The sequence below is a fragment of the Scyliorhinus torazame genome, chromosome 18 (assembly GCF_047496885.1).
Source record: "Scyliorhinus torazame isolate Kashiwa2021f chromosome 18, sScyTor2.1, whole genome shotgun sequence".
Lineage (NCBI taxonomy): Eukaryota > Metazoa > Chordata > Chondrichthyes > Carcharhiniformes > Scyliorhinidae > Scyliorhinus > Scyliorhinus torazame.
Genome location: NC_092724.1, coordinates 1,383,157 through 1,409,084, shown reverse-complemented (window position 1 = coordinate 1,409,084; position 25,928 = coordinate 1,383,157). Strand labels below are relative to the sequence as shown.

Here is a 25,928-nt window from a genome sequence, read left to right as displayed (position 1 = left end):
ATTAACTTTGAAACAATACACACAAAATCATGGCAGCATTATTCACATTTTGCCGCGCTTGGCAGTCAAGCTCAGGATTGTACAATCGCTCATGAAACACATTTCATTATTCACAAAAGGAACGCAAACGAATGTCCTTTATTATAGATCGCGGGGGTCGGGGGTCTGGTCATAACTGAAAATAGGGGATCTTATCCTGTATACCGGGGTGCGAGCGCGGTAGGCTCTCCTTCGCCATTTCCTCATGCGGATAGTTTGCACGATGCTGCAGAGTATCGCCAACACTAATAGGGATTCGGCTACGTAGGAAAGGGAGTCCCACATTATGAGCTTATCACACCATGATGGTGTGGTGTTGCCTGTTACTGGGCTCTGGGTGCTATGGGGAAGTGAATCATTGATGGATGGGGGGGGGGGGGGGGGGGTTGGGGTCAGGGGGTTCGCGTTCAACCAAATGTTCATTGGGGTGATGAGCAACACGGAGGATGTCCTCATGGTTCTTTTTCTTTCTCTTCTCTTCTCTGGACGGGTAAGATTTGGATGGAATCTCCGGGTAGGATGGCGACCAATGAAAATGAAAAAATGAAAATGAAATGAAAAATCGCTTATTGTCATGAGTAGGCTTCAATGAAGTTACTGTGAAAAGCCCCTAGTCGCCACATTCCGGCACCTGTTCAGGAAGGCTGGTACGGGAATTGAGCCGTGCTGCTGGCCTGCCTTGGTCTGCTTTAAAAGCCAGTGATTTAGCCCAGTGAGCTAAACCAATGCCGTGTGTGCTCTACCCGAGCGTAGCTGACCAGAGGGGGGTCCTCAGGCAGGGCGGGTCCCAATGCCGTTTCTCCACTGCCTGAGCAACCAACAAGAATGGGCAAGAAATGTAGTCATCGTGGGGGTTGCCGTAGTGGTTCTACCTTCGAACCAGAAAGGCAGTTACGAACGGGGGTCTGGCAAGTTCTCAGAGGTTTCGGCCGAAAAATAAGGCGTGGGGCCGTGGAAAAACTTTCGATCTTACAAACAACATTTAACAATACCACTACAGGCTTCCGGGTGCGGCTATGCAGAGCTAGGTCGCATATTCGGCAGCTCCTGCTTGGAACGGACTTTTGGGCTCGTTACAGGGCCCCCACGGCATTTGTTTGACATTTCCCGGTGTGGGAAGAAGGCGGCAATATTCCCCCGACAGTGTCCCCCAGGAAGGGTATGTCTCTTGGTTGCCAGACACACGCAGAAACAGTGAAAGATTTGGCTGCAACTACAGGATAAACAGGGCCTCTTCCAGCATGCAGGCGGGGGAAGGGCAAGCTTAAAGCTGCAAGCTGACCTGAGGGCCTGTATCAAAGGTGAATTCTAGCAGCAGAGGGAACAACTGTGAAAAGACCTCATCAAGGCCACTGAAGGGACTTCCGGTTGCGGTGATGCCTAGCTAGCCGCACGCTTCGGCGGCTCCAGCTCCGACGGACCTTCGGGCTCTTTTAAGAGCCTCAACGGGGAATTTTTCGATGACGCAACCCGGTGTGGGGCGTGTGAGAAGGGAGTCCCCCCCAAACGAAGGAGGAAAAAACCGGCGGCGGCGGCTGCAGCGCGAGGAATCGTCGACCAAAGGGTCAGAAAGAGAGAAGTACAAGATGGCGGCGGAGAAAGCGCAGGCGACATGGGGGCCTGAGCATGAAATTGTGAGACGGTGCGTGGAGCTGCTGAAGAGGGAGGTGCTGACCCCGTTGCTACAGGCAATTGAGGGGCTCAAGGAGACATTAAAGACCCAGGAGACAGAGCTCCGTGTGGTGGAGCAGAAGGTGACAGATATTGAGGACGAGATCCTGGGCCTGGCGGTTAAGACACAGACGCACGAGGCACTTCATAAAAAGTGTACTGAAAGGATCGAAGCCCTAGAAAATGGAGCGCGAAGGAAGAACCTTCGGATACTGGGTATCCCTGAGGGTGTGGAAGGAGTTGACTGTGGAGCGTACGCAAGTACGATGCTGAGCTCACTGATGGGTGCTGAGGCCCCTACGGGCCCCTTGGAGGTGGAGTGGGCAAATCGGATTCCGGCGAGAAGACCAAAAGCGGGAGAACCACCCAGGGCGATAATCGTGCGATTTTACCGCCTTAAGGATAGAGAAGAGGTCCTGAGATGGGCTAAAAAGGTGCGGAGTAGCAGATGGGAGAATGCAGTGGTACGGGTATACCAGGATTGGAGTGCGGAGGTGGCGAGAAGGAGGGCGAGCTTCAACCGAGCCAAAGAGGTGTTGCATAAAAGGAAGGTGAAGTTCGGGATGCTGCAGCCGGCAAGACTATGGGTCACGTATCAGGAGAGACACCATTATTTCGAGACGGCGGAGGAAGCATGGACCTTCATCAAAGAAGAGAAATTGGATCGGAACTGAGGGACTGATGCTGCAGGAAATGTTATTGTTAATGTTACGGTGGAAGTTAATTGAGAAGTAAACAGGGAAGGGGGAGACATTGGGGAAATGTGGGCGCCGGTGAGGGGGGAAAGACGGGACATAGTTGGAGAATGGGGAAGGGGAGGGGGAGGGGAAAGGGAGCTGCGCCATAAGAGGCGGGTCAGGTAAAGGGATGTTCCCGCACCAGAAAGAATAAGGCGGGAAGACAGGCGCAAGGCGGATGGGAGTTCCCCACATGGGGAGGTCGAGGAGTGAGCAGGAGTAGCCGGGGTCAGTTGAAGTCAGCTGACTTACGGAAGTAATATGGGGGGAGCAATCAAGCTAGAAAGAGATCTAGCGGGGAGGGGAGGAGGGAGGGAGAAGGGGGGGGGGACAACTGGGTTGCTGCTGCGGAAATCCAAAAGGAAATGGCTAAAGAGTGGGTGGGCGGGGATGGTGTGCGACGCTGGGGGAGCGAGCGGGAGCGCGGAGGCGGGATATGGGACTGGCCTAGAGAAGGTAATGGCTAGTCGACACGGGAGGGGGGCAGGTAGCCCCCTAGTGAGGCTGATCACGTGGAACGTGAGAGGCCTGAACGGACCGATAAAAAGGGCCCGAGTGCTCGCGCATTTGAAAGGACTAAGGGCAGACGTGGTTATGCTCCAAGAGACGCACCTAAAGGTGGCGGACCAAGTTAGGCTAAGGAAAGGATGGGTGGGACAGGTGTTCCACTCAGGACTGGACGCAAAGAATAGAGGGGTGGCCATTTTGGTGGGGAAACAGGTCGCATTTGAAGCAAAGAACATCGTAGCAGATAGCGGAGGTAGATATGTAATGGTGAGTGGCAGGCTGGAGGGAATGGAGGTCGTGTTGGTTAACGTGTATGCCCCAAACTGGGACGATGCGGGATTTATGAGACGGATGCTGGGGCGTATACCGGACCTGGAGGTAGGAAATTTGATTTTAGGAGGGGACTTTAATACGGTGCTGGACCCGGGGCTAGATAGATCCAACTCAAGGACCGGAAGAAGGCCGGCAGCGGCCAAGGTACTTAAGGGGTTTATGGACCAAATGGGGGGAGTGGATCCATGGCGATTTCTTAGACCTAGGGCTAGGGAGTATTCCTTCTTCTCCCATGTCCATAAAGTGTACTCCCGGATAGATTTTTTTGTTTTGGGAAGGTCGTTGATCTCTAGGGTGGAAGAAGCTGAGTACTCAGCCATAGCGGTTTCGGATCATGCCCCACATTGGGTGGACCTGGAATTAGGAGAGGAAAGGGAGCAGAGAACACTCTGGCGATTAGATGTGGGACTGATGGCGGATGAGGGAGTGTGTGCAAGAGTGCGGGGGTGTATTGAGAGATACCTGGAGGTCAATGACGACGGCGAGGTCCCTGTGGGAGTGGTATGGGAAGCACTAAAAGCGGTGGTCAGAGGAGAGCTGATCTCCATTGGGGCCCACAAAAGGAAAACAGAGGCCAAGGAAAGGGAAAGATTACTGGGGGAGATTTTAAGGGTGGATAGGGAATTTGCAGAGACCCCGGAGGAGGAATTGTACAGGGAGAGGAGACGACTCCAGACGGAATTTGACCTTCTGACCACCAGAAAGGCGGAGGTACTGTGGAGGAAGGCACAGGGGAGGAGGTATGAATATGGGGAAAAGGCGAGTCGCCTGTTGGCTCATCAATTGCGAAAGAGGGCAGCAGCGAGGGAAATAGGAGGAATTAGAGACGAAAGGGGAGACACGGTGCGAAGGGCAGGAAAGATAAATGAGGTGTTCAAGACCTTCTATGAGGAACTGTATAGGTCTCAACCCCCAGAGGGAGAGGAGGGGATGCGGCAGTTCCTGGACCAATTGAGGTTCCCGAAAGTGGAGGAGCGGGGGGTGGTAGGCCTGGGGGCACCGATTGGGGTGGACGAGGTTATTAAGGGACTGGGAAGCATGCAAGCAGGGAAGGCCCCAGGACCAGACGGGTTCCCGGTGGAGTATTACAGAAAATATGTGGACTTGTTGGCCCCGTTGATGGTGAGGACGTTCAATGAGGCCAGGAAAGGGGGGACTCTACCCCCGACGATGTCGGAGGCGACGATATCGTTAATTTTGAAGAGGGATAAAGATCCGTTGCAGTGCGGGTCCTATAGACCCATTTCATTGTTGAACGTGGACGCCAAATTGTTGGCAAAGGTACTGGCATCGAGGATAGAGGACTGTGTCCCGGGGGTGGTGCACGAAGATCAGACAGGGTTCGTAAAAGGGAGACAACTGAATGTTAACGTGCGACGACTATTAGGGGTGATAATGATGCCCCCAGTGGAGGGGGAGGCAGAGATAGTGGCGGCAATGGACGCAGAGAAGGCATTTGATAGGGTGGAGTGGGAGTATTTATGGGAAGTGTTAAGGAGGTTTGGGTTTGGGAACGGGTTTATTAGCTGGGTTAGACTTCTTTATGGGGCTCCAACGGCAAGCGTAGTTACAGGTCGACATAGATCGGAGTATTTCCGACTATATAGGGGAACAAGACAGGGATGCCCGCTGTCTCCATTGTTGTTCGCGTTGGCAATTGAACCTCTGGCCATGGCGTTGAGAGACTCCAGGAAATGGAGAGGGGTGATTAGAGGGGGAGAAGAACACCGAGTCTCGTTATATGCGGATGACCTATTGTTATACGTGTCGGACCCAGCGGGGGGAATGATAGAGGTTATGCGAATTTTGAGGGGGTTCGGGGATTTCTCGGGGTATAGGCTAAACATGGGAAAGAGTGAATTATTTGTGATACATCCAGGGGACCAGAGTAGAGAGATAGAAGGCTTGCCTCTAAGGAAAGTGGAAAGAAACTTCCGATACCTGGGGATTCAGATCGCTAGGAGCTGGGGAACCTTGCACAGACTTAATCTGACACGGTTGGTAGAACAAATGGAGGAGGACTTCAAGAGGTGGGACATGCAGCCTCTATCGCTGGCGGGCAGGGTGCAAGCAATTAAGATGATGGTCCTCCCGAGGTTCTTATTTGTATTTCAATGTCTCCCTATACTAATCACTAAGACCTTTTTTAATAAAATAGACAGGAGCATCACGAGCTTCGTGTGGGCAGGGAAAGTTCCGAGAGTAAGGAGGGGGTTCCTTCAGCGTAGTAGGGACAGAGGAGGATTGGCACTACCGAACTTGGGCGATTACTATTGGGCCGCCAATGTGGCAATGATACGTAAATGGATGATGGAGGGTGAGGGAGCGGCGTGGGAAAGACTGGAGAGAAAGTCCTGTAAAGGGACGAGTTTAGAGGCGCTGGTGACGGCGCCGCTACCGATCTCACCTAAAAAGTTTACCACGAACCCGGTGGTGGCGGCAACATTGAATATCTGGGGACAGTGGAGGCGACAGAGAGGGGTGCGGGGAGCCCTGGTGGGGTCCCCAATCAGGAACAACCATAGGTTCGCCCCAGGAAGAATGGATGGAGGATTTCAGAGCTGGTTCCAGTTGGGAATTAGGAGGGTGGGAGATTTATTTATAGATGGGACTTTTGCGAGCTTGGGAGCATTGGAGGAAAAGTATAAGTTGCCCCGGGGAAATTTCTTGAGATATATGCAGGTGAGGGCATTTACTAGACAACAGGTGAGGGAATTTCCATTGCTCCCGACACAGGGGATACAGGACAGGGTGCTTTCAGGGGTGTGGGTCGGAGAGGGCAAGGTGTCAGAGATTTACCGAGAGATGAGGGAAGAGGGGGAGGAGTCGGTGGGCGAACTAAAAGGAAAGTGGGAAGAAGAACTAGGGGAGGAGATAGAGGAGGGTATGTGGGCTGATGCCCTAAGCAGGGTAAATTCCTCTTCCTCATGCGCCAGGCTTAGCCTGATTCAATTTAAGGTGCTACATAGAGCACACATAACGGGAGCAAGATTGAGCAGGTTCTTTGGAGTGGAGGACAAATGTGGGAGGTGTGGCGGGAGCCCGGCAAACCACGCACATATGTTTTGGGCATGCCCGGCACTGGAAGGGTATTGGAAGGGAGTGACGGGAGTGATTTCGCGGGTGGTGAAGGCCCGGGTCAAACCAGGCTGGGGGTTAGCTCTATTTGGAGTTGCGGAAGAGCCGGGAGTGCAGGAGGCGAAAGAGGCCGACGTTGTGGCCTTTGCGTCCCTAGTAGCCCGGCGCAGGATCCTACTCATGTGGAAGGAGGCGAAAGCCCCCGGACTGGAGGCCTGGGTAAACGATATGGCGGGGTTCATTAAACTGGAGCAGATAAAGTTTGCCCTGAGAGGATCGGCTCAAGGGTTCACCAGGCGGTGGCAGCCATTTCTCGACTACCTAGGGGAACGTTAGAGGGAAGACAGATGACCAGCAGCAGCAACCCAGGGGGAGGGGGGGGGGGGGGGGGAGGGGGGGTTTAGTTTAGGTCAAAGATAAAGGGGTTTTGTTACTTGTGTATTGTTTAAAATTTCTGTATTGTTATTGTTGCGTTTGCTTTGTAAGAGGGAAAAATTGTTGTTTGGGAAAAAATTTTCAATAAAACATTTATAAAAAAAAAAAAAAAAAAACAATACCACTACAAACAACATTAAACATGCTGCAGGTTCCATCAGAAAGGACATCGTAAATCACATTTGGACTGGGGTGTAACTAGCATATGGAGGGAGTGCAGCGTGACCGAAAAAGAGAGGAAGGAGGAGTGAAACAAAAATGAAGTGGCCTTGCTGAGGTAACGCTGCCATGAGAAGTGGTGGGTAAGCGCTCCCAGTTTGCATGGGGCAGCTGGGACATTGTAGCTGCTGTGGGTGGTGTTCTCTTTCATATCTGGGGGCTAGTCTAGCTGGTGGGGATCTCCTGCAATCTCAGGCGAAGTGTCCTGACTGCCCACAGTTGTAACATGACCCCTGGGGCACATAAGGTGGAGCAGGCTCTCTGGGGTATTGCTCCCTTGGATATGGTTCCCTGGGTGGCGGGTTGGGGCTGTTGGTGTCTTTGCTGGTTCAGGGGGCATTGGTGGGCTGGCTCCGTGGCTGTTTCAAGGGGGCTTGACATTCTCGTTCGTTATGTCCTAACTGTCCACAATTATAGCATTCCTGGGATTTAGGCTGCTGTGGGCTATTTCCCCCATTTACCCATGCGGGGTTCTGGTGCGTCCTAACTGGATGCATGTCTGCTTGCCAGCAGGAAGTGCTGTTCTTCGGGTTTCCTAACTGTGGGTTTGCTTTGTACAGACTGCTCCCAGGCGCAGGACAATCTTTTTAAAACCCATTTCTCATTGTGGGCTTCCTCTGAGGGGTCATAATTCGTACAGGCTTTTTGTCCTGTTTCTGTGGCATGGGAGATAAGGGTGCGGGTCCATTTGGCCATGTTGTCTGCGGACAAATGGGCGCGGTCTATGTCTCCAAAAACTGCTGCGAAATGGATCCACAAGCGTCCAGCAAACGCTGTGGGGTGCTCGGTTTTCTTTTGCCTGCACTTAGAGGCCATCTACGGGGTCACCCCGGTTATACCCGATCGAGTCTCAGATCGCGGTATGCATTTCTGCAAGGGTGTCTCCTCCTACATTCTGTGGGTCGGGAAGGGCTGCTACGACCGAAGGGTCTAAACTCAAAACTGTGAGCTTTTCTTGCTCTCGGCCATCCAGGCCATACATGGTAGTCTGCTGTTTTACTCTGGCAAAGATGTGGTGGGGGTCTGAGGTGGGGAGGAACGGTTTGGTTTTATCACACTCGTCCCGTAATTGGGTCACTGTTAAGGGGGTGGTGTACAGAAATTCCGTGTTGTCCGATGTGGCTGTGCGGTGGGTGGTGACCGGGTTCATTGGAGCCTGAACTATCTGCTCTGTGAGGGGTTGGGCGCTTTTCTCTTCTGGGTCTTTCCCTGTGCACATGTTCCCTGAACATATCTATGCGCTGTCTCACTCAATTCTTCCCAATCAGGGCCGTCTTCCTCATCTAACTGTGATCCAAAGGTTTCCTGGAATCTTTTTTGAACTGAAAGCAGAGATTGCAGTTCTGCAATCTGCTTCCAGCACTTTGTGGTCTAATGAGCTTTGTCTTTGCTCCGTGGTGGTAGTATGGAGTGTTCTTAACACTGCCTTCAGGTTGTTACACTGCCTTTGCAATGCCTCTACCTGCTTCTCGGTTTCCTCTCATACCAGGACTGCACGTTGCGTGTCCTGATAAGCCTTTTCGTACTGGGATTGGAAGCTGCTTAGGTGTGCCAGACAAGACTGGTGTGCCCTCTTGGCATCATCTACCTCTCCGTCCTTTGCTGCTAACTTCCTTCTTAATTCTACGGTTTCTTTCTCTATCTCGCTCACATCGACCGTACTCATTCGATGTGCCTCGTCTATCTCTTTACGGAGCATCCGAACGACCTCTTCTGTGCCTCGCAATTGTGCCAAACTGGACATGATTGCCATTGGCTTGCGAGCTTTTCCCAAGCTTTTCTTATGAATTTCGCTCAGGTTCTCCCACCAAGTATATCCTATACTCCCGGGACCGGTTTCCTCATTTTCACAGAATTCGCTCCAAAGGGGCCATCCTTTCCCTTTGAGGTACTTTCTGATTTCCTCTTCCCAAATGGGACACTGTCCTCCACTGCTGCTGGTTGCTGCGACCACGAATTCTTCGGGGTTCATGAGGCGTTGCATTGCCTGCATTGCCATCTTTCCTCTCTGAATACTTCTCTTAAAATTTGGAACAAGGGGTATTGAGGCGGTGCTGTAATTACGGGTACGGCTTTCGCTATTTTCCGGAATACAAACTCCCGACAGTTTTGTCGCAACAAAAAATCTATCAGTTTACCTTATAGCACTGTAAGTTACGCATGCATTAACACACTTCTGAATTATGAGGATTGATCAGAACTGCTTGAACACTTGTGGTTTTTTTGTTCCCAATTGGATTTCTAATTCAAATTTTGGGTTCTCCCGGAGTGGTTAAGCCACTTCTAGATCGGGTCCCATCAGGATGTCGCCAGTAATATGTTGCTAACTTTTGGTTGGTTCAATTGGCTCAGTTTTATAACCTTTGCTCTCGAGTCGCCAGGTATCTTTATACCGCCACGAGGTTCAAGTTCAAGTAATGATCAATAACTCAACACACCAATTAGTAAGATTCAAATCAAAGCACATTTATTTTACACAGTAAATCACTACTCATGCATAAACTCTACTTTCTAGGCTATTTCTACCACTAACAGGCCTATACTTAGCTTCGGACTGGCCCACCAGGGCAGGGGAACAAATGGCCTTTCGTTCAGGTCCTGAGTCTGCGGGATTCAAAGCTGGTATGGACTGGTAGCTCGGAGCGCCTATCTCGTAGCGAGCGTTGACTTGAGACTTACTTGTTTGGAGGCCGCTGGACAGTTCACTCTCAGGGGTTGCTTCGCGTTGCTGAGTGACCCTGTCAAGAAGGATGATTTGAACTTGGGGGCTTTGCTTTATAGTCCCCAGGGGCTTCCCGCCCTTCGGGGCCGACCCCGTACCTGGTTTCAAGTGATTGGACTTCCAATCACTTGGTTCGATTTCTCCAATACTGGAGCGGTTCCCTGATCGTTGGGCGGTCTTAAGTGTCCGTTGGCCTTCCTTTGTCTTGGCTCCTGCTGGCGCCGAGGAGTCTGGCTTGGCTTTGTTTACCTTTACTGTTGCCATTGTGCTTGGGATCGCAAATTACTATGCAGATGGCTGCTGGTTTCAGTGCTGTCTGGTTCCTTACAGGTTTCAATATACATGATTTCTGTATTTGCTAGTCTTTGCCTGTGTTGGCTGAACTTCCCTTCAGTCTTTGCGGTTCTGCATTTTAAGTCGGGAAGTGGCCAACTCAGGTGGCTACAAGATTGATACATGCTGCATGACGTGGCACAATGATTCTAGTCAGTGCAACTTACTAGGAATACCTCACTGGGAGATTAGCAATACAGGTTGAAAATCCCTTATCTGAAATGCTTGGGAACGAGTGCATATCGGATTTGGGAATTTTTCGAATATACTGCACATGTGCAGCGCTCGATGTAGTGTAGAAGATTGTAGTTTAGTCGGGCAGCATGGTCGGCACGGGCTTGGAGTGCCGAAGGGCCTGTTCCTGTGCTGTACATTTGTTTGTTTGATGGGAACTGTGCATGAGTGGTGCATGTTGGAAAATGTGCATGAGTGGTGCAGGTTGGGAAATGCGCATGAGTGGTGCAGGTTGGGAAATGCGCATGAGTGGTGCAGGTTGGGAAATGCGCATGAGTGGTGCAGGTTGGGAAATGGGTAATGCACATTGCCCAGGAGCTTTGTGGAATTTCCCGCGACGTCACGTCGGCGCTCAAAGTGCGGATTTTGGATGAGATGCTCAACCTGTATAATAAAAATAAATTTACATACCCGTCAGTTATGTAGGGCTGTCACAACTAATTCTAGGTATAGTTTTCCCAATGATCTTTTATAAAGAAAGAAAAGTGGTCTTGTTGCCATTTGGAATGGTCTTCACCTGAAAGCAATATTTATAAAATCATAAACCCATAAAACATGACCAAAGTTTATGCCACAGCCATTTGGATGTTGCAAATCCTGGGGAACATTTTCTCAAGAGGTTTATCGTTTTGACACCGGCACGCAACATGGTGGCACAGAGGTTAGCACTGCTGCCTCACAATACCAGGAGTCGGGTTAGATTCCGGCTTTGGGTGACTGTCATTGTGGAGTTTGCATGTTCTCCTGGTGTCTGTTTTGTCCATAAATAATGTCCAGATGATCAATTAGTAAACCAAACACTTAAGGACTTTATTTTTTTTACAAATGTTTGTGGTGAGATGAGAGTTATTCATTGATGGGGAACACACCATGGCACAAATGTATTATATTCACAGTTCTGCTATAACAGGGCATACTTCACCTTGGAAAGAGCACTTCAACGGACTCACTGCCACCCCCTTGGCTTTGACAGCAGAGCTATCTTTAGTTTCCCTCATCACTCTACCATCTTCCAAGGGGCAGCACGGTAGCATGGTGATTAGCACAATTGCTTCACAGCTCCAGGGTCTCAGGTTTGATTCCCGGCTTGGGTCACTGTCTGTGTGGAGTCTGCACGTTCTTCCCGTGTGTGCGTGGGTTTCCTCCGGGTGCTCCGGTTTCCTCCCACAGTCCAAAGATGTGCAGGTTAGGTGGATTGGCCTGATAAATTGCCCTTAGTGTTGGGTGGGGTTACTGGGTTATGGGGATAGGGTGGAGGTGTTGACCTTGGGTAGGGTGCTCTTTCCAAGAGCCGGTGCAGACTCGATGGGCTGAATGGCCTCCTTCAGCACTGTAAATTCTATGAATTCCACTTCCTTCTACAAGATCCCCAAGTCAGTTACAAGCACTTTCAAACTCCCAACTATCTAGCATTTGGTGTGTTGTCTACCCTAATGCTTTTGGAGTTTTATTTATTCTCTCATGGGACATGGGCATTGCAGGCTGGGCCAGCATTTTATTGCCTATCCCTAATTATCCTCAATGGGGACATTTAAGAGTCAACCACATTGCTGTGGATCTGGAGTCACAGGTAAACCAGAGCAGATGATGGCAGATTTCCTTCACATTACTGAGCCAGGTATCAACAATGGTTTCATTATCCTTTTAATTCCAGGTTTTTATTGAATTCAAATTTCACCGTCTGCCGTGGTGGAATTTGACCCCAGGTACCCAGAGCATCACCCTGGGTCTCTGGATTACTAGACCAGTGACAATACCACTGCCTCACCAAATAGGGCTCGAAACGTTAGCTCTTTTCTTTCCCTACAGATGCTGCCAGACCTGCTGAGATTTTCCAGCATTTTCTCTTACCCAAATAGTTACTGATTTATCCATTTCTCACCTACATGATGTCCCACTGCGATATCATTGAAAAAACACCAGACTCCACATGTGCGCTAATGAAGTCCATCTCTACCTCACCATCACCCCCTCCACTGCACCGGATCCATTCTGATGCTTGTCCAACCACTTTTGGATGAACAGGAATTTGTTTCCAATATTTACTATGAAGGCTGGAGCCATCAACGTCACCCCCCCCCCCCCCCCCATCCCCATCTATTTCCACCTTTAATGCCACCAGTATCAGCCCTATCACCTGAAACCATCATCCATACTTATTACCTCCAGACTCAACTATTCCAAACCACTCGTGGTCAGCCTCCCATCTTCCAAATTCTGCAAAGATGAGATCATCCAAACCTCTGTTGCCCGTACCAGGATGCACTTTTGTTCACCTATGCCCCTGCACTCATTGGCATAGTCCAAAATTCTTTCATTTTATCATCCTGGTGTCCATATCCCTGTAACTTCCTGCAGCCCTACATCCTCAACAGAATAGGTGTTGCTCCAATTCTGGTCTCATGCATTCCCAATTTCCTTAGCTTCATCACTAGTGGCTGCACTTTGCAGATGTACAGGCAATAAAGTCTGGAATTCTCACCCTAAACATCTCCTCCTTTAATCCTAACTCTGAGAAAATGTTTGCTCACCTTTTCCAATATCTCTTTATATAGCACAATATCAAATTTTGTTTAATACTCCCGTTTTACTTTTTAAAAAATAAATTGAATGCCCAATTATTTTTGTTTTCCAATTAAGGAGCAATTTAGCGTGGCCAATCCACTATCCTGCACAGCTTTGGGTTGTGGGGGTGAGACCCACACAGACACTGGGAGAATGTGCAAACTTCACACGGACAGTGACCCGGGGTCGGGATCGAACCCAGAACCTCAGTGCCATGAAGCAGCAGTGTTAACCACTGAGCCGCCCACAAGTTTTATTATATAAGGCACATTACAAATACCAATTGGTATGGAGAATTCACATTCACTCCCAGGTTTAATGCTAAACTATGCACGGATTTTGTGGGCTATTAACCAACAACAAGCCAGGTAATAAATGCTCGCTCACAATTTCTGTAGATCTCAGAAAGGAGCAGCATCTTTTAGCTAGTCCTAGTCTTGAAAGAACTGGATGTGACATTACAGCAGGAATAATCAAGGATATTCAACAGCAAATGGGTGGCACAGTGGCAGTGTATAGCACTGCTGCCTCTCACCGCCAGGGACAAGGGTTCAATTCCAGCCTTGGGTGACTGGAGTTTGCACGGTCTCCCAGTGCAGGTTTCCCCCTATAGCCCAGATGTATAGATTAGGTGGGGTTAGAGATTGGGAGGGGGGCCTAGGTAGGGTGCTCTTTCAGAGCGTCAGTACAGACTCAATGGGCCAAATGGTCTCCTTCTGCCCTGTAGGGATTCTAATCTGTGAATGAGATAGAATTCTGGAGCTCTATTATGCATATTTTACATAAATGAAAATTTAATTAAATTTTGAATTCAACCCAGAGTGCAAAATTCTCTGATATTATGCACATTCAGTTGCTCGGGCTACTGCTGCACGTCAAGCTGCATTTACACGGGTGTCAAGCTGCATTTACACGGGTGTCAAGCTGCATTTACACGGGTGTCAAGCTGCATTTACACGGGTGTCAAGCTGCATTTACACGGGTGTCAAGCTGCATTTACACGGGTGTCAAGCTGCATTTACACGGGTGTCAAGCTGCATTTACACGGGTGTCAAGCTGCATTTACACGGGTGTCAAGCTGCATTTACACGGGTATTTTGCCAACAGCCACAACCTATTCTGGAAATATACATACTTATCGGCTAAAATGATGGTCGTAGTTAAATCAAGTTTGCTTTCGGAGTCCTGAAGTTCATACTAATTCCGTAACTAAAAATCATGTGGGACCAAAACAACTATGATGTGTGCAAGTACTTGTATGGATCGATAACTCAATTAATACATAAAATCACCAATTTGGTTTATAATAGCACCCATCCAATAGCTCTCCCACAAAGTCACCTGGGTATTGCAATGGTTGTTGTACTGGTTTCCATTTATAGTCAGTAAACTGTGTCACCAGGATCACAGGCTCCTATCCAACCACCACCTTTGGTTTCCGTTGCACTCACAAGGTTTTAAACGTTGTTCGTTTGGTATATAAATAATTAAAGAACTGGAACAATTCACTCTCCTCCCCTTGGGAGGTTATTTTGGGAAGGAGTTGATAATTGCATACGGTAAATTGGATCCTTCCATCTGCATGATGCTACAATCTATTTTAGGATTTCAAATATATTATTGCCAAACAAGTGAAAACTAACCAATTACAACGGGTCTCAGACAAAAAAGGAACATTACATAGTGCTCACATCTGTACAACTGTTTATTTACACATACATTTTCCAAACACGAGCTAAAACATCTGTAATTATTGAATATAATAAATTGTGTTCTGTACAAATTCAAAATCAGAGTTTTAGTGACAATGTACAATAAACGCAATCAACATCCTGTAAAATATAACTAAAGTAAATGAAGTGCATGCAGCTATTAAAACCAGAAGCCTGTATTGTGCTGGGTAACAAACTGCACGTTAAAAATAGCATTTTAATAAAGAGGGTACTCGTGAAACAAGTCGTTTTTAAATCAATCATTCAACTATCCATGTTGCTTAGTTTTGTGGCAGCAAACAAAATACGGAGTGATATTTCCCCACAAGCAGTGGCATCACCAGCCAGCTTTAGCAGAAGCAGTACCACATTTTCACCAATAAATACAGATCCATTTCTATCTTAATGATGGCCAAGGAAGCTTTGTTCTGTTTAAATCATTTATTCATAATGAATCCTGTGCCGCTTCTGGAATACATATAACTCATCACAAAAATACACCTACCCTTCCACAAATTGCCTAGATATTTTTAATTAGGGACCTAATTAGGGCAGCATGGTAGCACAAGTGATTAGCACCATGGCTTCACAGCGCCAGGGTCCCAGGTACGATTCCCCGCTGAGTCACTGTCTGTGCGGAGTCTGCACGTTCTCCCCGTGTCTGCGTGGGTTTCCTCCCACAGTCCAAAGACATGAAGATTAGGTGGATTGGCCATGATAAATTGCCGTTAGTGTCTAAAACGGTTAAGAAGGGTTGTTGGGTTACGGGGATAGGGTGGAAGTGAGGGCTTAAGTGGGTCGGTGCAGACTCGATGGGCCGAATTACCTTCTGTACTGTATGTTCTATGTAATTAGCCATAATTCAGTTTTGTACAGTTATAGTATTCTCAGCACCCTTTCTGTCAATTAGAGTCAAGAGCTCAACTCCGCTTACTTTCCAGCCTCAAGCCCTTTTGAGTATAGAGGGATGCCAGCCACTAAGTGTGCCACAATTATTTCAGTGACTAAATTTACCACAACAAAGAGGGGGAAAGAAAGGAATGGGATAGATCTTTTTAAAAAAGCAGCTAGTGAACTTCAGTGCTGCCTCCAAGCTAAGCAAAATCAAAATGCTAGCGCATATATAACCCTGACTTCACTATCGATCATTTTGAACTGGTCAATAACTATAGAAAGCAGCATATCTCTGGGACTATGCCTTAAACCTCAGCCTTTGAAGATGCTTGGGAACACAGCGTCTCTTCTTGCACACCAGTTTATACCACTGATCCGGTTTCCGTCTGTTCTGCTGCTATAATTAAGTTTCACTCCAAAACTATGCCAAGAAGGTCCTATGGATTCACCTTTTAGAAAGTAAAGTGGTTGAAATAAAGGTCTACACCGGGGGGGGGGAAGAGTTTATAAAATGCTGAATCTCCAAATATACATGAAAACTATCAATTTTAACACTTGCCTCAGATTATGTACTAAGCAATATGGATAGCACTTTTATAGGCAAAATTAGCCACACCACACATTAATGCAGCATATACATGAATCAGGAATTTCAGGGAAAACTTTTCAAGAAGTCATCCAACCTCAATTTTAGTGGCTACGCGGAACACAATTTTCAACTTACACAAATTAAACACTCTCAACTCACTAGATTCCAACAGACAAGTGTGTATTAATATATCCAACAGACAAGTGTGTATTAAATATCCCTCACTCAAAACAATAACGAGAATGTGTGTGCTTTAAAAAAAGAATTCAGACAAATTCAACCATGGTACAAGTTCAACGCGCATTAATGTTTTGTTTAAAGCATCTCGGCTACTGCATCTTGAGTAAGCACTTGCACTTGGCAAAACAGCACCTCTCTGAATTTCAAAGTCGACAATCAGGTAACCAAATATTTCCAGTTTCGACTTCTATCTATTATTATATTGCATGAATCGGCAGAATGGAGTTTAGTAAACTAGGGTAAGATCTCACTATGATGCCATTGATTAATAAATCAATCAAATGGCAGATTACTTTACTGGAAAGTGAAACTTAATCCAAGTTCAGCAACTGGATCATCTTTACATTGGTCGGTCAAACTCCATCTTTATTTGTGCCAAGCAGCAAAGACAGGTGGCCCATTATAGTTTGCATTTAAATGTAAAATACTAATCAAAGCCGCATACTTCACTTTTTCTAAACAATTTCAAAAAGAAATTCTTCAATGTAGCTTAAAATACGTTGCCCAGAACTTCTAATTACACGCATAGAGACAAGCCTCATCTTCAAATTACAATTCTGACTTTAATCAGCACCAGTAAACAAGTTGAACACAAATGTATGAAAAGTTCAGCAACTTCTGCAATTTCAAAAAAGATCAAGTTAAAAACGGGATTCTTTGCGCAAAACAATTGCATTTTTCATATCACTAAGAATGCATTGTAGAGGGGCAGCACGGTGGCGCAGTGGGTAGCGCTGCTGCCTCAGCGCTGAGGACCCGGGTTCAATCCTGCCCGGGTCACTGTCCGTGGGGAGTTTGTGCATTTTGCCCATGTCTGCATGGGTCTCACCCCCACAACCCAAAAGATGTGCCGACTAGGTGGATTGGCCACCCTAAATTGCACCCCCCCAAAAGAAAATTGTAGAAGTCTGTTTGTGTACGGCAAGACAGATGGCCATAAAAAGAGATTCTTTAAATTAAATATGCATCATTACATAATGTGGTCATTAAGTCCATTATTCTGAAGGGCAGAGAGTCACTGGCTCCAAACAGACCGAAAGCCCTACACCATTCTCAATCACTTCACAGCAGCCAGCTGAACAGTGGCCTAGATTTTACTGAGAAAGTGTCCTGCCTGCAGAAGGTCCATAGCCAGAAAAAGGGGGTTGGTGGTGTGCGGGGAGGGTGCCTTAAAGACAAGAGGAAAAACAAAAACTGGAGGCCGATAAGAGAATAAACATGGTAACAGTCACTTAAATCGTACGAGGCACTGGGGGGTGGGTGGGGGGGGTTTCCAACAGCGGAGAGAAGAACAATGTCAACACCAAAGGGGAAGTTTTTGTCCAGGTGAATGTGGATTCTGAGTGTAGGTGCTAATATGACAGCATGAAAACAATCATTAGGTCAAAAAAGTTGAACTATATAAAATAGTTTGTGACAAGAAACAAACAATCAGGACAATATATTGGAAAACTTCTAATTCTCTGTATTTTGCAAGTACATGCCACAGATTATTGCAATTTAAAAAACATCCAACAGATGAAGGCTACACAGCACGGAGTTTTCAGCTGGACTAAATAGATGTGCATCAATTATGTTTTTGGGAGAGTGGAGACACATGAACAAATGAACACAAGGTTGATTATAAAACTTTTTAGCAATTTCATGATATAGTCTAGCTTGCTGACCTTCTGCACATTGCCATGTTATATTTAACTAGTGATAACGCTAACTTAACAAGAATAAAGTCAGGAAGATCGGCCAATTCAAACAAGAAATTTCTAGAGGTGGTCAACAATTGATATAACAGAAAAAAAATCATTAGTTGCAAACCCATTCCAGGTCTTTATTTCGGCCAACACTCCAATGCAATGAGGGAATGTTGCAATTCATGGAAAGGTTGTCTATTAAAGAGATTCTGAGCAGCAAACGTGCCCGTTAGTCTCCAGTTCAGGTGGATATTTAAGAATCCCACACATTTATTTGAAGACGATCAGAAAGCTCCTGCCATGTTCTGGCCAAAAATTCTCAGTGACTCCACCCCTCCCTCGAAAAAAATGGTTATAGACCCAGCCGCTACTTGTGGGCATCTTGTGTGAAAACTTGCTGGCATGCAGGACAATCGCTTCAAAAAATATTTTCTTGTACATAAAGCACCTTGGGGTGTTTGAGAGCCACAGGTTCCTATATCCTAGGACTCTTATTCAACTTGTTAGTTCAAGCTGTAATTGTGCTAAACAAAAGCTTCTGTGTGGTTTCATTAAAATGCTTTGTTACTGGAAAATTCCATTTTTAAGTAGAAAAAACAGGAGCAGACTGGAATTGGAAATTTTTTATCAACAGTGCCCCAATTAAATTAGTAAGTATTGTGAATTAACTGGTACTTTGATTAGCCATTGAAATTAATCTTGTTTTCAAGGGCAACATCTTCCCAGAGGACATAAAAGAGCCAAATTACTTAATAATAGCAAGGACAATTAAGAATATTGGAAGTGGAAACGGGAATTCAGAAAACATAGGGAAAAGTAGAATACCTCAAAAATGTGATTAACAAGTGGATATTAATTACTTCCATCCACAATCACAACACACACTGAAACACCCCAAAAAAGGTGGGGCTCCAATTTATGAAGTTATGCAGTACAAAGAAAACTTGTTTAATCTGCTCTTTTAAAAGTTGCATAAAGACTGCTTCAAGACAGACAACCCCTCTTATAATACAATTTTTAAAAAATTACTGATTTTAAAGAACAAGGTTCTTATAATAAAACATGGTAGTTGGGCTGCATTCTTTAATTTTCTGTAGAGTTGGCCTGGTTTGATATTCTGCCGCCATCCCAAAAATTAATATTCTTTCAGCAATATTCCATCTTCATAATTCTTTTACAAACATTGTCAGATATGTAATTTTTTCAAAACTTGAGATACAACATATTTTTACTTAATTTTCAACACAAATATACCTGGAACTCCATTGCAAGATGCATTAGTAGGTAGTCGTCAAGTGGTGTACTATGATTGCAAACACACCTATCCCACTAAAAACATGAGCCATCAAAATCAGGACGCAAAGCTCCGGAGTAATTTGGGGTTAGTGGAGATGAAAGAAACTGGACCAAAATATAGGGTGACAAAAACTGCATCTAAGGTGACCCCGACCCCCCCCCCCCCCCCACTCCGGAGTAATTACAGGGCTGGTTTTGACACTGGGCTAAATCGCTGGCTTTTAAAGCAGACCAAGGCAGGCCAGCAGCATGGTTCGATTCCTGTACCAGCCTCCCCGAACAGGCGCCGGAATGTGGTGACTAGGGGCTTTTCACAGTAACTTCATTTGAAGCCTACTCGTGACAATAAGCGATTTTCATTTCATTTGGGGTTAGTGGAGATGAAAGAAACTGGACCAAAATATAGGGCGACAAAAACTGCGTCCAAGGTGATCCCCGACCCCCCCATCCCCAAGTTTGTACATCATAAAAAACTAGAGGAGGACGCAAGAGGTGACACTTCACAGCAATTCCGTGGAGATGGAAAAGTTGCAGTTTGGATTGGAAGAGGCGAGGTGCAATACTGATCTGATTTAATGCAAACCTACAATACTGTAAATACATTTAACATTAACAAACTTTGTAAGAAGCTGCTTTTTATTGGTTGCATTTGGCAGTTTAAAATAAAGTCATTTTGATTGGAGTACATATTTCAATTGCATAGGAGTTACTGTTTGTTTTCAAAAATTAAGTGTTTCACCTACTTAATATTGCTGGTGTCCATTAGAATACAGCAGATTTTGATTTGCATTCTTCTCAAGCAATGAGAATCCACCACAGCAAGGCCAACAAAATGAAAAGTAATTTTATGCATTTGATTCAATAAAATTCAAGTTAGTTAAGATTTGTGAAGAAGGGAATCTGACCAAACCACAAAAGCCCGGAGGGAAGATTTAAAATAAAATTGCCATAGCATGGACTTTGTGAAGCTTAAAGCGGAAGTATATTCTACTCAATTGCCTCATAATCCTAATTTGGAGGAAGAATTATCTGCACACTTATCAATGTGTCCGTCTTCTTTTGCTGTGAGGTTCTGCCTACCCAAATTAAATCTGGATTCCTTCCCCTTTATGATGCGCTGCTATCTATCATGATACACTGCACTATAATAATGATTATGGCCATTTCATGAGAATGTACTTCCCCAATAAGCACACATTGAATTTGACAAGCCATGTTCTCAAGGGTTTCTACAAGTCCAAACTTTGAAGCATCATGTTGGTGGTTGGGTCAACATTTCAATTCATTCCCCCATAATGTGTGGGGACCGAGAAGAGCGGGCAACAGCAGATAACGCTAACACAGTCTCCGTTTGGTGCAATACACAATGAAAGGCTACAGTTGGAGCATGTGCACAACATCTAATCAGAACTTCAGGAATCCAGAGCTAAACTAACATAACTAAAAAAACACAATCCAAGCAAACTACAATATATTAATCATTTTTATATCATACTTTCATTAAAGGAGAAAAATAATGAAGGGAAAGAAAGCACACAACTAGCACCCAAAGCACTCAATCAATACATGTCTTCCACCTACATCCCTTGCCAATTTACAATTTTAAACTGTACATTGTTACAAAGTGAATAACTATTAAAGCTGAAATAGCCATTATAAAGGAGAAAAGAAAACTGATAAAAGACTGCAACACTGCAATTTGTTTGCATGTAGCACAGCTTGAAGTGTGCAGCGAACCGGACCACACCCGAACCAGTGTCACATCTCATTAGAGACACAATCACTTTTTCTTGCTCTGATTTTGGCTCAATTTAAAATAAACCTGGCTCTGTTATTCATTCAAAATTCAATGAAGGCCATTTCAATAATACTGCACAAAGTCATGTCAGGCCTGGATTTTTTGTCTTTTAAAGCCATGGCGTGGAGATTTCCACAAATATGTTCACGTTAAAAAGGTAGGTTGTGTTGTGTTGATATAATCCATCACAGTAAATCCAGGAAACTAACCAAAAAGAGATACTGTCCCTCTGACTTGTCTGGGTAATGACCCCTTTGGCTAACCTCCTGTTTGCCCTAAAGACCCATAAAAAAATACCTTTTTAGAAATTGTGTTATGAATAGCATATCTATACTTGCCTGCGTGAATGCACCTTTGTTTGAACTCAAAGCAGCCATGATACACAGGATAGTGTACTAGTTGCCATTTTTAGCTTTGTAAATTAACATTCAGAGTTAAGGAATCAGTTTATTAGATCGATTTCAACATCTTCTCTTCTCTTGTGTACCATGGTAGCTTCTAAGTCCATCATTCAGTCTCAAGAGTATTGCACAACTCCAAATGCCTGCAATACATCAGTAATTACCTGAGGGGAAAAGAGGCACAGATCACCCAGATCAAACATACACAACAAGTTCACAGCTCATTAAAAAAGGAGCATGCCAACGAGGTCATTACTCAGCTTTCAGTAAAGGGGCATAGGTACCTACAGGCACATAATGGGTACACTGGCCTGGTTCCCTGCAGACTTGATCTCAGTAGATTATTAAGACAGAAGGCACAGTCAAAAGGCCACTGCTGAAAAAGGACTGCTCGTGGTACAATGCACCTTGTTACTTTGCTGGTTAAGTGTCTATACTTTGATAATATAGTTTCTTCATTGTACCACAAGGCAAATTTCCATCAGCAGCAAGCCATTGACTAAACCATCTGCCAATCTCATGCCTATTTGTTTGCACAAAAACAGGTTTTGTCTTAAGCCGGGCTCTTCAAGATACCATGTTGGATTTTCCCACATTAAAGTCTTGCTACAATATAGCGGTTCATAATTTCTGAATTTTCTCAGCCACCACAATGGGATTCTCTTTCCTGATCTTCTCTGCTGCTTCAGCCTTGTAATCGTACGGACAGTTGTGTTGATCAGAGTAGCGATGGAGTCCACAAAAAAGGTTTCCACAACGACAATCAAATCCTGTAGAGACAAAAGTACAAGAAAAGCCTTAAGAAAAGGCAGCTTCGTCTTCAATTCAACACTGGAAAAAGTATGATTTGGAATATACTGGTGCTGGGATTCAACAATGGACTGATGATCAAATTGAAGTTGGAAAGCAACTTACTGGATATCTGAACTGACAAATACAGCGGCTGAGGTTACTGGTCAGGGAATGGTGGGGACAAATACAGCGGCTGAGGTTACTGGTCAGGGAATGGTGGGGACAAATACAGCGGCTGAGGTTACTGGTCAGGGAATGGTGGGGACAAATACAGCGGCTGAGGTTACTGGTCAGGGAATGGTGGGGACAAATGGAAGGAGTGGAAGAAAAGCAAAAAAGGAAAGAGCAAAATCTCCTCAAAATTATAAACTTCTCGTGCAGACACAGATCATTGGCACAAATAAAATTTTCTAATTTCAAAGTAGTGCAATCAATGCTTGGATGATTATCTTGTAAGATTTTAGATGTCCCTAGACACTACGTTAGTCAATACATGAGAAAACTGTTATACCATGAAAAGTACACATTCAAGTCAAATATGAGCTCTCATTAGTACAGGTCAAAGTAAACCATTTATCTATACAAATTTTAAAATATCCATATTTTCCAGAGGATAGCACATTGTTCTTTGAAACTGCTTCAAAACAGTAAGTAGCTGGACAAAATATTTTGGCAAAAAAGGTCATCTTTTTTGTCCTCATTTTAAAGTGGACCTGAACAGTGACCAACCCAAGTGTTATTTGCAGATTGTTTTCAATTTGCTTTAGAAGCTCAGTTTCAACAGAACGTATCTCGAGCTTGCAGGGTCCATGACAAAAATCCAGACAGGCACCAATTTCATGAATTTCAGCACATTCTTCATTATACTCAGATCAATAGTGAGCATTGTGCTTGGTTAGTTGCCCATTCGAGTCAGACATGCTGGTGAAAACACCTCTGGCTGCAAGGCTCGAAAAGGTACCTTAAAGTATTTGTATTCTGAATTAGTGTTTGTAATGGTCTCGGATGTGAATGTTACTGCGATCCAAAATGAGATATATGGAAATAGATATATGCAATTGTTTATTTTAGAATTGAACAATTAAACAACATTTCTGTGGTAGGAGAATGAGCAAACCTAAAAAAGGTGTCAATGTTTCTCCTCTACTTGTGCGTTGGACTTTTCACCATAATGGAGGAATCATGAGTGGAAACCCCATATTGTGCAGATTAGAGCAGGTAAAAGGTCTGAACTTTGTACATTTGTTTGACTAGCTAGGTTGGTCCTGGGACACCTCAGGTGCCCCTCGAAGTTGTTAAAAGTGAGCATAAAGAGGTGTTTTAAAAGTGCATAAACTCATTGGAACTGTCAGAATACCCATCAAGGAATTCGGTTGGAAATGTGGTGCGGGGGGGGGGGGGGGGCAGAAAGAGTTGGTGTGAAATTGTCATCACCAAACGGAGCTATCAAGCTCAGAGGTGACATGCACACATTCCAGACAGCAGGCTCAACCCCAAATTCAAACTTCTAGGCTACATTTTCCTGGGTTGCACTCGCGGAGACGGGAAACGTCTCGACTAAAGTCCCAACGCAGTAGTGCAAATATAGGCCATTGTTCACCCTTACAACTCAAACTCAAACTACACTACCTTGTTACACCAAGATTACATGGAATCTGCAAGGTTACAGTATCCTTACCAGTCAATCCAACTTTCTTTCTGCAGTTGAAGCATCTATTCTTTTTGGGTTTTGACTTTTCTGGAACCTTCTCCTCTCCTTCTGTGGAATCGTCTGCAGTTTCCACATTCACAGCAACTGGGAATATATCAAGAGCACAAGTTTGTTCTGATGACAAATGTTTGCAGCAGAATTACGAAGAGATTCACAGGAAGAAGGTGGACAGATTCTGACAACTAGAATTTTTATTTGTACCTGGTATAAACGTTTTACAAAAACATGCACCGTGGTATTAAAAATGTAGAAATGCTGGTTTGCCTGAATTCAGCAAGGCTCAGATTATCTCCATAAACCATCCGTGCCCTTGTAAACAAAGGTCAAATGGTATAAAACACAAGCTCCCAGAATCGGGGGGGGGGGGGGGGGGGGGGGGGGGGGGGGGAGAGAGAGAGAGAGAGAGAGAGACGGGGGGGGGGGAGAGGGGTAGCTAAAATCTGGAACATTCTCCTCTTAAAACCCAACTGAAAATTTCAAAACTGAAACAGGCAAGGTTTTTGATAGCCAAGGCTAGCTAGTGTTATGGAATCAAGATGAGTAGATAAGAGTTAAAATATAGATCAGCCAAGATAAAACAGAAATGCCTACTCCAGATCCTATGTACTGATTTCAGTACACAATAGCACTAGACCAGTATTAAATTCTGCCAGTTTGAACACCAACCAGGGTAAAACTTAATATTTCTTCAATAAACTTTTTCACAATTACCAATTGACTTGAAAAAAAATATTCACCAATACTGATTTTCCTTTCTCAGCGAGTCTTTGTACTCAAAACACTGAACAATTCTACTTCAGAAGGCAGAGACCAACCTGATGCTGTGACAACTTCAACTTTTAGGACTCCCTCGGTGTCCGTGCTCAGTTCATCTTGAGAGATGCTCATTGCAGTCATCTGCTGTGTTACTGGAGTGCTAGAAACAGAATTCAAATCGTCAGCAAGTGCAGATTAATTATATGCCAAAATATCTCCAAGTAGTCTTGCTAGGTAGTTTCAAAGGACAGTTACGAGTCATAGAACCATAGAGTTTACAGTGCAGAAGGAGGCCAGTCGGCCCATCGAGTCTGCACCAGCTCTTGGGAAGAGCACCCTACCCAAGGCCACACCTGCACCCTATCCCCATAACCCAGTAACCCCACCCAACACTAAGGGCAATTTTGGACACCAGGGCCAATTTATCATGGCCAATCTACCTAACCTGCACATCTTTGGACTGTGGGAGGAAACCGGAGCACCCGGAGGAAACCCACGCAGACACAGGGTGAATGTACAGACTCTGCACAGACAGTGACCCAAGCCAGGAATCTAACCTGGGACCCTGGAGCTGTGAATCAATTGTGCTAACCACTGTGCTACCGTGCTGAGCATCTGGAGTAACATGTAGGCCAGGCCAGGTCAGAATGGCCGATTTCCTGTCCCAAAGGGAATTAACAAACAAGATGGGATTTTAAGAAAATCAATGATGATGATAATAATAATGAGAACAATAATAATAATCGCTTGTCACAAGTAGGCTTCAATGAAGTTACTGTGAAAAGCCCCCAGTCGCCACATTCCGGCGCCTGTTCGGGGAGGCTGGTACGGGAATTGAACCCGCGCTACTAGCATTGTTTGTTCTGCATTACAAGCCAGCTGTTTAGCCCACTGGTCCCCATTGGTGTGGATAAGCTTTCAATTCCAGATTTTATTAATGTGCATTCCAGATGCAAAGGAAAGCTCCAAACTCAACCCACTCCTACACCAACTCTAACAGTCTGAATTTGAACCAGCATGCAACTGAGCCACACAAACCAGAAGAGTGCTGTATGGAGATAGTTGGCAGCAAAGTTCTAAAATAAGCTTCCATGTTTCATACTTGGGGACAAGAAATCCAGGCTGCACACTATGTGCGAGACACTGCAGGGAGGCTGAGAATTACAATCCAGCACGTC

The 25,928-nt window shown here is 45.4% G+C and overlaps 1 protein-coding gene across 2 annotated transcripts in view; it reads right to left on the bottom strand.

The window, feature by feature from the left end:
* Positions 1 to 17,750: 17,750 nt before the first annotated feature.
* The window catches only part of LOC140394886 (AN1-type zinc finger protein 5), a 56,822-nt gene continuing 48,644 nt past the window's right edge, over positions 17,751 to 25,928 (bottom strand). For both annotated transcript variants that reach the window (XM_072482044.1, XM_072482043.1), the window contains 3 exons: positions 24,810 to 24,910; positions 23,962 to 24,078; positions 17,751 to 22,261 (listed from right to left, as the gene is read on the bottom strand). In XM_072482044.1, the coding sequence (XP_072338145.1) occupies positions 22,113 to 22,261; positions 23,962 to 24,078; positions 24,810 to 24,910 (367 nt within the window). In that variant the 3' untranslated portion in view covers positions 17,751 to 22,112. The remainder of the gene's footprint in view (positions 22,262 to 23,961; positions 24,079 to 24,809; positions 24,911 to 25,928) is intronic.